Consider the following 14,586-nt stretch of genomic DNA (forward strand, 5'->3'; position numbering starts at 1 on the left):
TACTTTTCAGCGAGATGGTTCTTAAATGTGAGTGCTCGTGAAAAACGATATGCAACCTGCAAGTCAATAGAACGAATCCTTGGGTGGGCCACACCGACATTTATATTATTAAGGTCAATAAAATAAGTGATACCCCTTGATAATGAAGCACAAAGAGACAAGTAAAGTGGAGATGTGCGCTACAGGTAAATGTTATATGGTGAAACTGGCCTAGTTATATACACTTATCCAGATTAGACGATCCTGCTAGCTGGGATTAAAATTGTAATCTATTAACTTTTGTTAAGGTAACAACAATCATTACAAATGCAAGACAAGTCTGTCTACATGTCCTTAACATCACTTTGCAGCACGACTGGTGAAAACAGAAGCTACGTCACTCACGAGTAATGCCACAAACACCATAACTGCAGGACACCTTATAAACCATGGAGTGATGATGAGGGTAACAATATTTTTATGATGCTGCTTCACAAACTGAACTGTTTCAAGTCAAATGAACAATGGGGGCTATTACCAAACTCTGTGGTATTAACTTTGCAAATCAGATCATTGAAAGGCTGAGTGGGTCCTGGGGCAATTCTAATCCATGACCCCCACATTACCTAATAGGTATAAAACTCAGTGGTATATGGAACCACTCAGCAAAAAAACAAAAGAGATTCCTCAAGTAGCATTTTCTACAGACTGTATTAAAATAGAAAGAGAAAAACAATTAAAATAAAAAGAAATCCCTCTTCAGCAACACTTGGCAAACTAAAGCATTAGCTGAAGAGATAACCCATAGTTGAGCAAGGCAAAATACTGAATAATACGACAGCTTAATTAAATCATATTGCATTATTTACCCGTTAATGAAGTTGCACATTACCTTCTTCATCATAGTTCGACATATCATCTGCAATTATATTTCCGAAGTCTAAAAGAAGATTCCACGTGTCTTTAGGAATTGACCTTTTATGATGCTCCTGAATAACAGACACAAACACATAGTAAATATTCCAGATGGGGATGAGCAATAATGCACAGCAGAAATGAAGGAAATGTGCTAGTGCTTCTAAGTATAATTCGTTAGGGCTCATCACGAGCGCCCAGGTATCGAGCCTGGTATTTCGCACCATCAGAAATGAAGATCGGGAACAACGCATCTGATTCCCACAGTTATTCATCAGTTTCAGTTCCATCTTAACATTTCAGCTGCCATTGGGACCCAGCTCATGTGCAAAGGTACCAAAAAGCAGCAGTATCATTGTCAGTAACCAAATCAACAAAGGACAGAGCTTACTTTCAACTCCAGGAAGAAAAATGAATTAAACTTATATTAAATTCGGTTTGTGAAACATGCAAGTGATACATAAACGAAATTTGCAATTTTATTAAACTTTGAAACAATTCCATACGACTGCAGAGCGATTGTGAAGTTGTTTAATAGATGAAAAAATTTATAGAGTGCAACGGTTTCCCTAATCGTATTTCTATAGTGCAAATCTAGCCAAAAGGCAACAGAAGGTTGTACATGGTCAAAGACAAGCATAAAGTCAACGACAAATAGAAATATTAGGAAGTTGGGTTGTGGATGGTGAATGCATTGTGATGTAGTGACCTTTAAAAAGAGGACTCTTCAACTCTTGCCTAAATTCTAGCAGTATTTGGGCAGTTGTGACTGATACAGGGATACTGTTACTGACCCTGGGTGCATAGATGGAAAAGCCCTGTCTTTTTTCTTTTTCTTTCTTTTTTACACTTCTTAGCCTGCAGCCTGATTGTGTCCCGACTACAAATGTGCTCAGAAATGCTAGAGATGGTGAGCTTGTCTCCAAAGTAAATGTGGGTGCTATTCAAGATGGCTTTGTAAATGAAGCATCGGGCTTTGAATATAGTGTGGACTGGCAGTGGGAGCCAAATGACATTCAACAGGTTGGGGGTGATGTTATCATATGTCTACAGGGCATAGATACAACGTGCTGCCGTATGCAAGACGTGCCAGTGTGGAGTTTGGGAGGTTGTGTTGTAGGGAATTCCCACCTTTGAGAATCTGGAGTACGAGGGCTTGAACAGCGGTCTGAAGTTGCTTTCTGGAAGAAATGGTTTGGTTTTCTTCAGATGAGAGAGCCGTTATCTGGCGCAATTGTATTTTGGCAATTTGTTTCTTGAGGGCGAGGTTGGTGTCCAGGGTGAATCCAAGTGACTAGGCATTCAGTAAAAGGTGGAGTTCGAAGCGGACAACAGGTATGTACTGTATCTTATTTGTTGTACTTGGCAAATGACAGTAATTAGGTTTGATTAGGATGAAGATGCAGGTAGACGTTGGACATCCAGGCCTGGATGATGTTCATGCAGTGTTTAAGGTGTTGGATGTCTGAAGCAGAGGGGACTTTCAAGTAGAGTTGTGTGTCATCGGCATACTGCTGAATTTTGCTGGTATCTGTGAGTAGAGCACAAAGTGGCTCCACATAAAATTGAAGATGACAGGATACAGTATGGAACCCTGGGGGACTTTGCAGGTGATAGGGATGTATTGTGCCCTGAACGTGCCCATGTGAACAAACGGGAGCGACCTGGAAAGGTAGGATTAAGACCAGTGAAGGACAATACCAGTGAATTCCATTCAAGACTCCAAGGTGAGTAGGAGGGAGGAATGACACTGTCAAAAGCAGCCAAGAGCGTCAGTAATATCAGGAGACTGGGGCCATCTTAATTTCTGGTAAAAAGCGCATCAGTCTCTTTGCTGCAGCATGATCAAAAGCCAGAGTGGTAGTTGTGCAGGAGATAGTTTGCACTTATGTGTTTGTGGAGTTGAAAACAGACTGCTTTTTCAGTGATGTTGGTAAGGAATTGTCAGTGAGTGATGGGCTGGGAGGTGAAGAGGTCATCAGGGTATAGGGTAGGTCTCTTTAGGAGTGGAAGGATCTAGCCTGTCTTGAGTGAATCAGAGAAGATGCCTTAGGTAAGGGAGGCACTGACAATACTAAGTGGGAGGTAAGAGAGGGTCCCCATAGAGAGCTTTGATGAAGACTTTAATAAGAAGTGGCTTTGAGGGAGTTGAGTATGTCAATGAGATCTGGGAGAGATAGGGCTTTGTTTTAAAAGCTAACCACTGTAGGATGCAGAGGGAAGCCTGGGAGAACCTTTGTTATGTTTTTTAGAAGAAGGAAACATAGGGAGAGAGTTTTCGAAATGTGTTCTTGAAAAGAGAGATTTATATTAAAGATATTACCTAGATTCCTCACAGCAGCGATAGCAGGTGCCGGAGAGGCAAGCTTTTCTGGCAAACAATGGGATTCTGAATGGCGGGATAACAAAAACACAGAATTTCTGTTCTAGGGTGAGTTAAGCCTAAGTGAGTTGAAATGTATGCATTGAGTGATGGCAGACATACGTTTGAAATGAGTCTGGAGTAGGGTCAGGTCACCATCCAATCTCAGAATGAGTTTGGTTATCGCCAACGTATAAAAAAAAAGAAAGGCTGAACGAATAAGGTTAGCAAGTGGTGTCATATAAAGAGTGAAGAAGGTTTGGCTGAGAGCGATACATTGTGGGACCTTGCTCGGGATCTTTCTAAAGCTGGATTTAAACAGTGGCATATATACTGTTGGAGACTGTCAGAAAGAATGTATAACAATCTAAGACACAGCATCCCATGTTCACGTCTATGAGGCAGAAAGAGAGAATCTTGTAGGAGACCATGTCCAAAGCTGCAGAAAGATCAAGCAGAATTAAAACAGAGGCAGTAACCGAGTCGAGGCATATGCACAGGTCGTCAGAGACACCAACGAGAAGGGATTCTGTTATATATCGGAGTCTGAAACTGGACTGAAGGGGCTCATGAGGAGTAAAGTAGATCTTCCATCTGGGAGGATAGGAGAGGGCTAACTTATGCTTCAATAATGTTAGACAGAGAAGGTGGGAGAGACATTGATTTATAGTTGGACAGGGTGTGGGGGTCAGTTTTTGGCTACTTGAGAAAAGGGAGTATTAGGGCCTGTCTCAACTTAGTGGGGACTCATCCAGCTGACAGAGAAAGACTAAAAAGTTGAGTAAAGACTGGGGCAAATCTAGTCCATTTTTGGAGCAAGATTACCCAAGATCTAGAACGCATAGCAGGAAGAACACACATAGGAGAATTACCCAGGTGTATGTTGGGCTTGGGCCCTAAACCTAGGACCCAAAAAGCTGACACTAGATTCATAGACCTGGGGCTCGTCGTTGACAAGCAGGCAACAGCGAGGCACTGGAAATTGCCTGCCCAATAGCCTTCTTCCAGTGATTACCACGCTTATTCACCCAGACCAATGCCACTTTATGCCATTCCACAGCAATCGTCATTGTATTTGCAGAGTCCATGCTGCTTTGCCCATTATTCAATACTTTCTGAACCCAAAGCACTCCTGCTTCTCAACATTGAGAAAGCCTTTGATTCCCTACAATGGGTATTTTTTTGTTTCAAATCCCCCACCAACTGGGATTTAGATCCTGCTTTATCTCCTTTATCAAAGTGCTTGATGCCCAGCCTTGCAGTCAAGTAAGGGTCAATGGTACCCGCTAACTGACATTCCTGATTGGCCAGAATGCCCACTCTTCCCGCTTCTGTTCACCCTTAGCATCATGGATCAGATGTGATGCACAACTCTGGGGATTCCATTGGCAAGCAGGCTTTGAGGATCGCATTGCACTATACACTGACAACACCCTCATCTTCATGAGTTGCCGACATACCTCAGGACCCTGCCTCCTCCAAATACTAGGTTTGTATGGAGAAGCCTCAGGACTCCAGGTCAACTGGACAAAGACGCTTCTAGTCCCTCTGAGGGGGCAACAAAACTAAGTTTGACTGGCAATCTCTCATTCCGATCCGTTCCCTTAGCTTTCAGTACCTGGGGGGTATACATTTGGCTGGAGCCTCCACCATAACCTTACTAAGCAGGACAAGGCCAGCCTCCACCATGACCTTGTATTGATCCATACTAAGCAGGACATACCCAGATGTACAAGCTTCTCCCTTAATGGACTTGGGTGACTGTATCTCTTTAAAATGATGATCCTCACCAGACTCCTATATATCCTTCAAAACGTAACCCTACTTATTCCAGGAAACTGGTTTGAAAGTCTTCTGGCACGGATACAAGCCTTTCTCTGGGAGAATAAACCGCCAGGATAGGTTTCTAGTTCACTTATGAGGGAGGCATAGGTAGGGAGAACCCACGCCTCTATTACTGGGTATCCCAGATTCAGGTAGTTAACGACTGGCTGTTTGGGGGCGGGAATAACCACCACTTTTTGGCCTGGAGTGCCCATACACGCAACACATCAAGGGACTGCAAACTGGCAACCCTCCTCCTAAAAACACTCACAAAGCTCACTTGCGTGCCAGTCCTCTGTAGGCGGTCGACTCTTAGATGAATCTAGTGGGACCGCACAACCATGCAGAAAACCCCCTATGGCACGGCACATGGCTCCTGCAAACAACTACATTAGAGGGGCTCAGCCGATGGCACCTCATCTGAATATGGCTCTACAACGAACGAGTTGTTCACGCATTCCATATCAACGCGGTTGTTAGAGCGACCGTGTTGTTTCAACGCAAACCATTACATCAAGTCGTTGAAACAACTTGAGATGTAATGGTAAGCATGGTAACAACGCGGTCGTAACAACCACGTTGTAAAGGAACCGCGTTGTGGAGACAGCGTTGTAAACACTGTTTCCCCCTCATCTGCATCTCCAAACTGGGTGATATCTTGACAGAGCCACATATTAAATTCTTCTAGGAGTTACAGGTTGAGGTCACTTCATAAATCCAGTTCTACAAATACTTACAACTATGCCAGACTCATAAGCAGTGAGGAAAAACAAAGTAGGTAACACAAGTTCAAAGGTAATCAGCCCACCAAGCTCCAACTGACTGTAAGCTAAACCACTAGAGGCCAAGTGTGCTAGAAAATGAAGAATGTGCACTACATCTGCATCCACGGGATTAAGACTCCATTGCAAACACCAACAGGTCCATCTACCCCATGCGGACCTGTATCTCTTGACTGTGCTGGCAGCCCAGGCCTTGGACATGAAGATTTCAGCCTTTTCCAAAAGGCCCGGGACTTCCCATCGTCCCCTTAGGCCCTTCTCAGTCATACACGGAGACCGCTACAAAGGCTTCGAGCCGCCTGGACGGAAGACAGAGGCCGCCCCTGGGCGGACAAAGATTGGGAACGAATTTTAGCCAGTGCCACACATGTCCCACGTAACTCTAGATTCAAGCTAATACAGACGTACATATTACACAGGGCATACCTCTCACCAGATAAAATCAATAAATATTTTAATATAAATACTTCTGAATGCCCGCGATGCCGCCTCCTAGGTGCCAATTTGCTCCACATGCTGTGGTCCTGCCCCAAGCTTCACACTTACTGGCGAATGGTATTGGCAACGCTCACTGCGTGCACAAACATGGAAGTACACGACAACTGGGAGGTCTGCATCCTGGGGTTCTATAAAAGAAACAAACAGCATAGAGCGAGCTTCCGATTTAGAGACCTGGGACTCATAACGGCGAAGCGTCTTATAACCAAACGATGGAAACACAAGGACCCGCCAGAGATCTCACACTGGCAGAAGTCCTTAGAAGTGTGGGCACAGGCGGAGAGCAGATTGATGAAAAGAGAGGAAGCGCACTCTTTTTTGGGATGAGAATACTGTGAGAGCACGTTCTGGTTGGAAGCGTGTCACTCGAATTGCACTCCGGTGGAGAAATTAATCAAGCGAAGTTTGTATGTAGTTCATCGATTTATTCAGTTCACATGAATTTAATCATTCCTTTGAAAAGGTATCGTTATTACTGACGATTGTACATCACAAACGAGTATATTGTATTCATAACTCGGTATAGCCCAATGCATTTCGGGCCGGTACGGCCCTTCGTCAGGGGCAGCACTAAAAGGGAGGATACAAGGGAACAGCTTTTACTCAATATGAAAGTATCAACATTGTAAAGAGCAAAGTGCAAGAAACGTGAATTAACATTCCAAATTAGCAGGTTTAACTGAAAAAACAACGAACAAGAGTGTGTACAGAATTCGAGAAGTGTACTTGAAGTAAGGCGATGGTGCGTTGATGCATACGTTGTACTATGTCAAAGAACGTTTTTTAAAAAAAAAAAAAAAAAAAAAAAAAAGAATTGTGAGTAAGATGAATTCGAGTCGGTGGTGAGTCGTGTAAAACGAGTCTAGTGTTTGGCTAGATTACGTGCAGACAAAGAACAGCAATGAGCATGAAACCGTATGAGAGAAAAAGTAAATAACGTAAGTGGGAAACGTGACAAGTGCAAGTGATCAAATTGTGACGGGTATAGAGATTAATTAGGTAAGCGGAAATTACACGAAAATCAAAGGAAAGGGGTGATAGAAGAGTTTGGGTGCCAAATGAAAAAGAGCGCCAAAAGTGTATTAGTAGACGCAGAGCAGCGCGAGTATAAAGAAGCATAACGGTATCATCAAATAGCGTATTCTACTTACGTGATGCTAGATCGTTCAGAGCAGAGCGGTCAAAGGTGCCGGTTTCTCAGCAAGTCAATAGACTGTAAAACGCGCGCGGTTTTTAAAGGGTGTCAGGTGATAATTATCACTATTCAGGTGTGGGAGGCTGCATAGCCAGTCGTGTGCGTCGATGTTAGTCAATGTGTCATCCAACGTGTGTGACGCCGATAGGTTAGTTATGGGAGGTGGAGACCAATCAAAATAGGAAAATACAAGCCTGTTACAAAGTAACAGCGACTGCGTAGTAGCGTGTAAGAAGTTACGTAAATGGTAGAAAGTGTGTATACGATCAAAACGTGATAGTGAAACAGTCAAAGAGGAATGTAAGAAAAGAAAAAGTGAAAAGACACAAGTGTACAAGCAAACGTAGTCTGGAAAAAAGTAGTGAGCCCAATGGTAAGAAAAAGTCATGTCAATATGTTAATCCAACTGATAACAAAGTAATATGAAATGAGTAAGTAAGAGTGTGTGCGGGGTAAATACAGGAACCAAATAAGAAAATATAGCACATAATACGATGGTAAATGCAGACATACAGTACACTGAAGGATGCTGACATACACTACTCATAAATAATAATAACTGGTGCAACGCAAAATAAACAACTAAGGTAAAACATCAGGGGATACAAGGTTGTGGGGTCCCGGGTCTCATGGGTGTATGCCCATATGATTCATATCAAGGTGTATTCAGAATACCGGAGAACAGATCAGAGTCAAAGAACATTACAGAAAGCAACCTAGATCAAAACGATCATTAAGTCCTTTAGGATGAATCGAATCAAGTTTGTTGATCCAAAAAACTTCACGTTGTAATAGATGTTGGGTATTATTTTGTTCTTTGACATAGTACAACGTATGCATCAACGCACCATCGCCTTACTTCAAGTACACTTCTCGAATTCTGTACACACTCTTGTTCGTTGTTTTTTCAGTTAAACCTGCTAATTTGGAATGTTAATTCACGTTTCTTGCACTTCGCTCTTTACAATGTTGATACTTTCATATTGAGTAAAAGCTGTTCCCTTGTATCCTCCCTTTTAGTGCTGCCCCTGACGAAGGGCCGTACCGGCCCGAAATGCATTGGGCTATACCGAGTTATGAATACAATATACTCGTTTGTGATGTACAATCGTCAGTGATAACGATACCTTTTCAAAGGAATGATTAAATTCATGTGAACTGAATAAATCGATGAACTACATACAAACTTCGCTTGATTAATTTCTCCACCGGAGTGCAATTCGAGTGACACGCTTCCAACCAGAACGTGCTCTCACAGGCGGAGAGCACCACCCTACACAGAGAGGAGACGGCAGGGTTGAGAAAGCATCCCATTGCACAGACTTGGGATGACATGCTTAAGCAGCTGGCATGCCCCGGTACCTCACAACAGCCGTTGCCCACACAACAGGTGGGGCCTAATACTTGATCCGGGGCTAGATAGTAGAGAAGGAGTCACGACTGTGGGTTATTTCGCCCAGACTGACTGGAGCAAACCGAAACCTTACATTCCTTAAGCATGTTAAATGTTAGTAGACGGCTACACACTCGCCACAGCAATAGTAGGGGCTCTGCATGTTCACTAATGACACACCAATTGAGACACGGCCGCTCAAAGATGGCGAACACATCAGGCACTGAAGGCGTATTCCCTTAGCACACTGACATCTCGTTTGTTTTGGTTTTATTGTTGAGTATTGAAAACATTGTTCAGATGACCTGAATTCTGTCGCACTCTAGAATATTGCTGGTAATGGACAAACTGAACATTCCCAGCCTTGCATTCGATTGGAGATGATAGAATGTGCGGGCAGTTAACGCCCAGGATAATTGGCAGCTGGACAAGCATCCATACACAATGGTTAACGGCGACACCAAGGTTATGCGAAAGATATGTAAGCTGGCGGCTCTTTACAGAGTCAGAGACCAAGTAATGTTATATGGAAAGTGATGCTTGTTGATGCTAGACAATAGACATGATGAATTATACAGAAAAATGTATTAATAAAAGATATTCAAACAAAAATGAGACAACGAGCCCTCCTGAATCAATGGATGCGAAGCTTGGTCGGGATTCGGGAGGAGAGTTGGAAAACCAGGGGGGTGGGATTGGAGAATGCCAGGAAAGTTCCAGAAGAACTGGAAACCAAACTTGTGATCTCCAAATGGGAGTGATCAGAACCACTTTCGCCACCTCTCTCCTGACCTGCCCGGAGGTCCTTGTAATCATGGTGAAGGGACGGGAGGCGTAACCCTTCTCCCAGCTTCAGTCCAGGAGAAAAGCATCCGTGGCCACTGCCAGTGGGTCCAGTCTCCAGCTGAAGAAATGGGGAAGCTGATGGTCTAGTCTCGAGGCAAACAGGTTCACCGAGAAAGGCCCCCATTGGTCGCGCAGGATCGTAAAGACTTCTGGTTCGAGCCTCCGCAGACCTGAGTCCTGGAAATTGCGGGACTGGAAATCGGCCACCTGGTTCTCCTGGCCCGGTAAGTACTCCGCCATAACTGACATCTGGCGCTCTAGGCAATACTGCCAAAAGCTGGCGGCGAGGTCCGAGAGAGCTTTGGAATGAGTGCCCCTTAATGATGAACTCGGCGCCCCAACTGTACCGAAAGACTCAGTAAAAAAAACAAGGAGTCAGGTGGGACAAAGACTTCGTCCTCTCAGTCCAAATCAGGCAAGTTTTGGCAGCATGCTTTGGGAAGATGAAAACCATCAGAAAATGTACGGGCTTTCTGCCGGAAGAAAGCAGAAATACCACGGTCCATGCCCTGGTAACTTCTCATCTCGATTACTCAAATGGCCTCTACCTGGGCCTTCCTTGATTTTTTTATCAAGAGGCTCCAAATGGTACAGAACGCAGCTGCCAGGCTAATCTGTAAAGTTCCTCTGCGCCAGTATATTTCCCCACAGCTCAAACAACTTCACTTGCTACCGGTTGCCAAGAGGATTGAATATAAGGCCCTAACAATTGCTTTTCATGCCTACCATGGCATGGGCCCCCTGCTACTTGAGAAAAAGACTCCAGCCGTACCGACGTTATCTCACTGTCCCCGGTTTCTCCAAAGTCAGGCGGGGGTCAGGTCCTTCTCGTGGGGTCTGCCAAGCTTTGGAACAACTTGCCTCCCCACTTAAGCATGCTGAATTCAGAATTAGAGTTCAGAAAAGTGCTGAAAACCTGGCTTTTTAAGCAACAGGATTAACTGTGTTGGTCCTTCTGTTCTGATGTCTGCTACATTAGCGCACCTCATTTGAGGTAACCGTGCGCTTTACAAATATCTATTATTATTATTATAGATGTCTTCGCTCCCTCCGGAAGGATAGATTTTAAACCTTTATTTTGTCCTCAAATGACATCAAATATGACCATATCCGATGGTCATACATGCCCATAATGGCTAATGCCTTGGATACCTGCATAGTCATAGCTGCCATAGCAGAAAAATGCTCTCCGATGTTATCCAGCCTCCTACAATCCTGGTCAGGAAGGAGGAGCTGAACATGGCGTTACTGTTTTTTTTTTTTACCAACGTTGTGCCGCCTGTATAAACACTGAATCTAGCTTCGGATGACCTATTAGACAAGCTGGAGACTTGTATGGGGCCTTATATTTCTTGTCTAGCTTAGGTATTACAGGTGCCACTGTAGCATGGATTTTCATGATTTTAAGACCTTCTTCTTAAATATACTCCACAATGGGTAAAGACCTCACAGATTTCTTTGAGGTTTCTTTGAAATCATATAGGGAACAGTCTGTTTGTTGAACATATACTGGCAGATCAAGTCTTTTAGCAGCTCCTTCCAAGAGGGCCTGGAAGACCCCAATATCATCTGGTGACGAACTGGGCAATGGAGGCATTAGGAGGAGTTTATTGCTGCTGTTGGGGTGTTGTTTCCGTTTTCCAAAAAACTCTTATAATAATCCTTAAGCATCATGTGTAGGTATGTAACAAGGCTATAGGAGCCTGCATCATTGGTTTTTGAAATGTCTGTTCTTCAAAGGTTTCCTCATAAGGATAATTATTGTGAATCTTCTAATATGATCTTCTGTCATGGTGCCTTTCACTAAAGGAGAAATACCCTTTCAAGTAAGATCCTGATCAAATTCCAGCCCCGAAAGGTCCATCATCTTCATCCTCGTTTGAACCTCCAGTTTCTAGAAGGTGTATTAGTGGCAAAGGGGAATCCTTGCTTGGTGAGCTTTGCTCTGGTCTTAAGGGTTCAGTAATGGCAGTCGATGAAGCTGGCTTCAAGGTCACAGCCAAGGGGTTGGTATAACTGGTGCGGTCGTAGATGATGGCACCGATGTATCGGCCGGACACGATCAACGACTGTGAAGACCTCATTGGGATCAAAAATTATTTTGAAGATGCAGTTGGCACCATGGTACTAGAAGTCGTCGATGGAGACATCATAGCCCAGTTAACAGTGCCGTAGACGGGTGTGATCTGAGAGGAGGAGCTGAGGCAGGCTTTTATACATGAGCAGAGGCTAAGGCAGATTAAAAAGGAGTGGAAGGTTCCAACGTGGATTTGTTTTGATTAGATGAGCCTACAGTTGCTGTATGACCAGACTTTTCCTGTGTTGGACTCCTGTTAGCCAGTCTTATTTCTGTCTCTTTTAATAATTTCTTAGGTGGCTCCCACTCAACTCCTTACCATGTCATTCTTTCTTAAAGGCCTTTTTCTCTGGGGTTAGTGATCCTTCCTCTCCAAAGACTGGATTTTCTGTAGTTTTTCTCTTTTAAAGCCATAAGAGAAGCTTTGTTTCTCTGTCTTTTAAAGTTTTGGTCGAAAAAGTCCTTAGATTAGTGATCGGAGTATAAATAATATAGACCCTCCTTGTGAGGAGCCTCAGAAAACATCCTCATCTTACCATAAGCCTTCCAGGGCATAAACAGACAAGTTGCATTTATTTATTTATTTTAAGTACTTATAAAGCGCAGACTGTCACCATTGCAGGCATCCTGGCGCTGACAGATACCGAGGACAGAGCGAGAGAGGAACCAGCAGGCAGATGGGTTAACCAGGAAAAAGCCAGGTTTTAACCTTTTTTCTAAACGGCAAGAGTTCATTGGTGTGCCTAATCTCGATAGGGAGGGTGTTCCAAAGTTTGGTGGCAGCCACCTCAAAGGATCTACCACCAGCTCTAACCTTCCTGAACCTGGGGATGACTAACAATTTAGCATCAGAGGAGCGCAGATGTCTGGTGGGAACATACCATCCAAACTTAGTATTAAGAGAGGCCGGCCCGGTACCATGGAGGGCCCTAAAAACAATACAAAGGGCCTTAAACTGGATCCTTTGTCTGAGAGGAAGCCAGTGCAATTTGGCCAAGGCTGCTGGTCCGTGCGAACTTCTCGGCAGGCCCAAGGCCAGTTTAGCAGCAACAGTTTGCACCCTTTGGAGCCTGTCCAGCAAAAACTCAGGGGACCCGAGCAGGAGGGCTTTGCAATAGTCCAGCCTGCTCAGAATGGTACATCTAACCACTAGGGCGCGAGCCTGAGAGGGTAAGAGGGGCAGGACCTTTCTTAGAGAGCGGAGAATGGCAAAGCAGCAGGCCGATGTTTTTTGAACATGGGTCTCCATGCTAAGCCTGTGATTGAGCATGACCCCTAGATTATGGACCGAGTCTACAGGCTGAACATTGGACCCTGATTCCGGGGGCCAAAAATTAATGGGGAATGCACGAGGGATCCTTGAGCCACCGCTACAGAGCACCTCAGTTTTTCCTGCATTAAACTGGAGTGAATTATCCTTAAGCCATTTGGAAGTGTCCCGTAAACAATTATGTAGAACATCCACCAAAATAGAGTCCTCTCCATCCAAGGAGAGGATCATCTGCGTGTCGTCGGCATAATTGACTGTTTTAATGCCGAAACTTTTGATAAGAAGAATTAACGGCCTAAGATAGACGTTAAAAAGTATGGGGCTGATAGCAGAGCCCTGGGGGACTCCGTGCAGAACCGGGGAAAAGGCAGATTGAAAAGGTGGAAGGGATACTGCCTGCTGCCTGTCCTGCAAAAAAGAATGAAACCATTGCAGTGCCAATTCCCTCACACCGGCCTCCGACAACCGCCTCAATAAGATCTTATGATTTACCGTGTCAAAGGCGGCAGACATATCAAGCAATATCAAAAACGATGCCTGATTCCTATCTGCCCGCCTCTGCAGTTCGTCCAGAGCGGTGATGAGGGCTGTTTCGGTCCCGTGGGCCGGCCGGAAGCCAAATTGGTCCCCATCAAGTAATGAGTGATGTTCCAAATGGTAGGATAGAGAGTGACTGACCACCCGCTCAACTATTTTAGCAGGAAACGGCAGCAGTGAGATGGGCCTGTAATTTTTAGAGCAGTCCGGATCTAAGGATGGTTTTTTTTAACAGGGGGGAGACCAGCGCTTGTTTCCAATGAGCGGGAACAGAGCCCGTCATCAGAGATTGCTCACAGATAGGGTGGAGATGGGGGAAAAGTTCATCTTCAAATTCCTTCCAAATTTTGGGAGGCACAGGGTCCAAAGGAGACCCGGATGCAATCGTTCTTGCGGTTTGGCTAAAAATATCGTATGTGAGCGGAGGAAACCTGAGAAGTAAATCTTCGGGGGTCCTATCAAGTTCAGGAGAGAGATCTATTGAAGCTACAGGATGCAGAACTGGGGGAGAATCAAAGTCCAGAGGGGAGTCCAGATCTTTAAGGATAAGTTCTATTTTCTCCTTGAAGAAAGTAGCCAGATTGTCACAAAGGTCTTGAGACAGGACAATCGAGTTTTTGCAGGATTCCGGGTTAGTGACGCTGTTAAGGATATTAAAAATGCTCCTAGAATTATTAGTAGTATTACAAATCAGAGAGGCATAGTGATCTGATTTAGATTTTTTCATGAGAGTTTTATAAGCATGGACCTTAGTCTTCCACGCTTCTTTGGACGATCCCTTATAGTCACGCCTCCACCTTCTCTCTGCTTGTTTACATTCAAGCTTTAATAGTTTAAGGTCTTCGTTAAACCATAATGCAGAGTCTTTACCTCTGTAAGTCCGTTTTTTAAGAGGGGCATGGTTGTCG

At 44.3% G+C, this 14,586-nt stretch overlaps 1 protein-coding gene across 17 annotated transcripts in view; it reads right to left on the reverse strand.

Moving 5' to 3' along the window:
* DCUN1D2 (defective in cullin neddylation 1 domain containing 2) overlaps positions 1-14,586 on the reverse strand; it is a 205,591-nt gene that overhangs the window by 31,096 nt on the left and 159,909 nt on the right. For 10 of the 17 annotated variants that reach the window (XM_085622708.1, XM_085622711.1, XM_085622713.1 and 7 more), the window contains one exon: positions 872-968. In XM_085622708.1, coding sequence (XP_085478834.1) covers positions 872-968 — 97 coding nt within the window. Of the gene's footprint in view, positions 1-848; positions 969-14,586 lie in introns of all 17 variants that reach the window. The other 7 variants (XM_085622719.1, XM_085622720.1, XM_085622718.1 and 4 more) reach the window with 1 other exon arrangement.

Source organism: Triturus cristatus, chromosome 8, assembly GCF_964204655.1.
Source record: "Triturus cristatus chromosome 8, aTriCri1.1, whole genome shotgun sequence".
In the NCBI taxonomy this organism is placed as follows: Eukaryota; Metazoa; Chordata; class Amphibia; order Caudata; family Salamandridae; genus Triturus; species Triturus cristatus.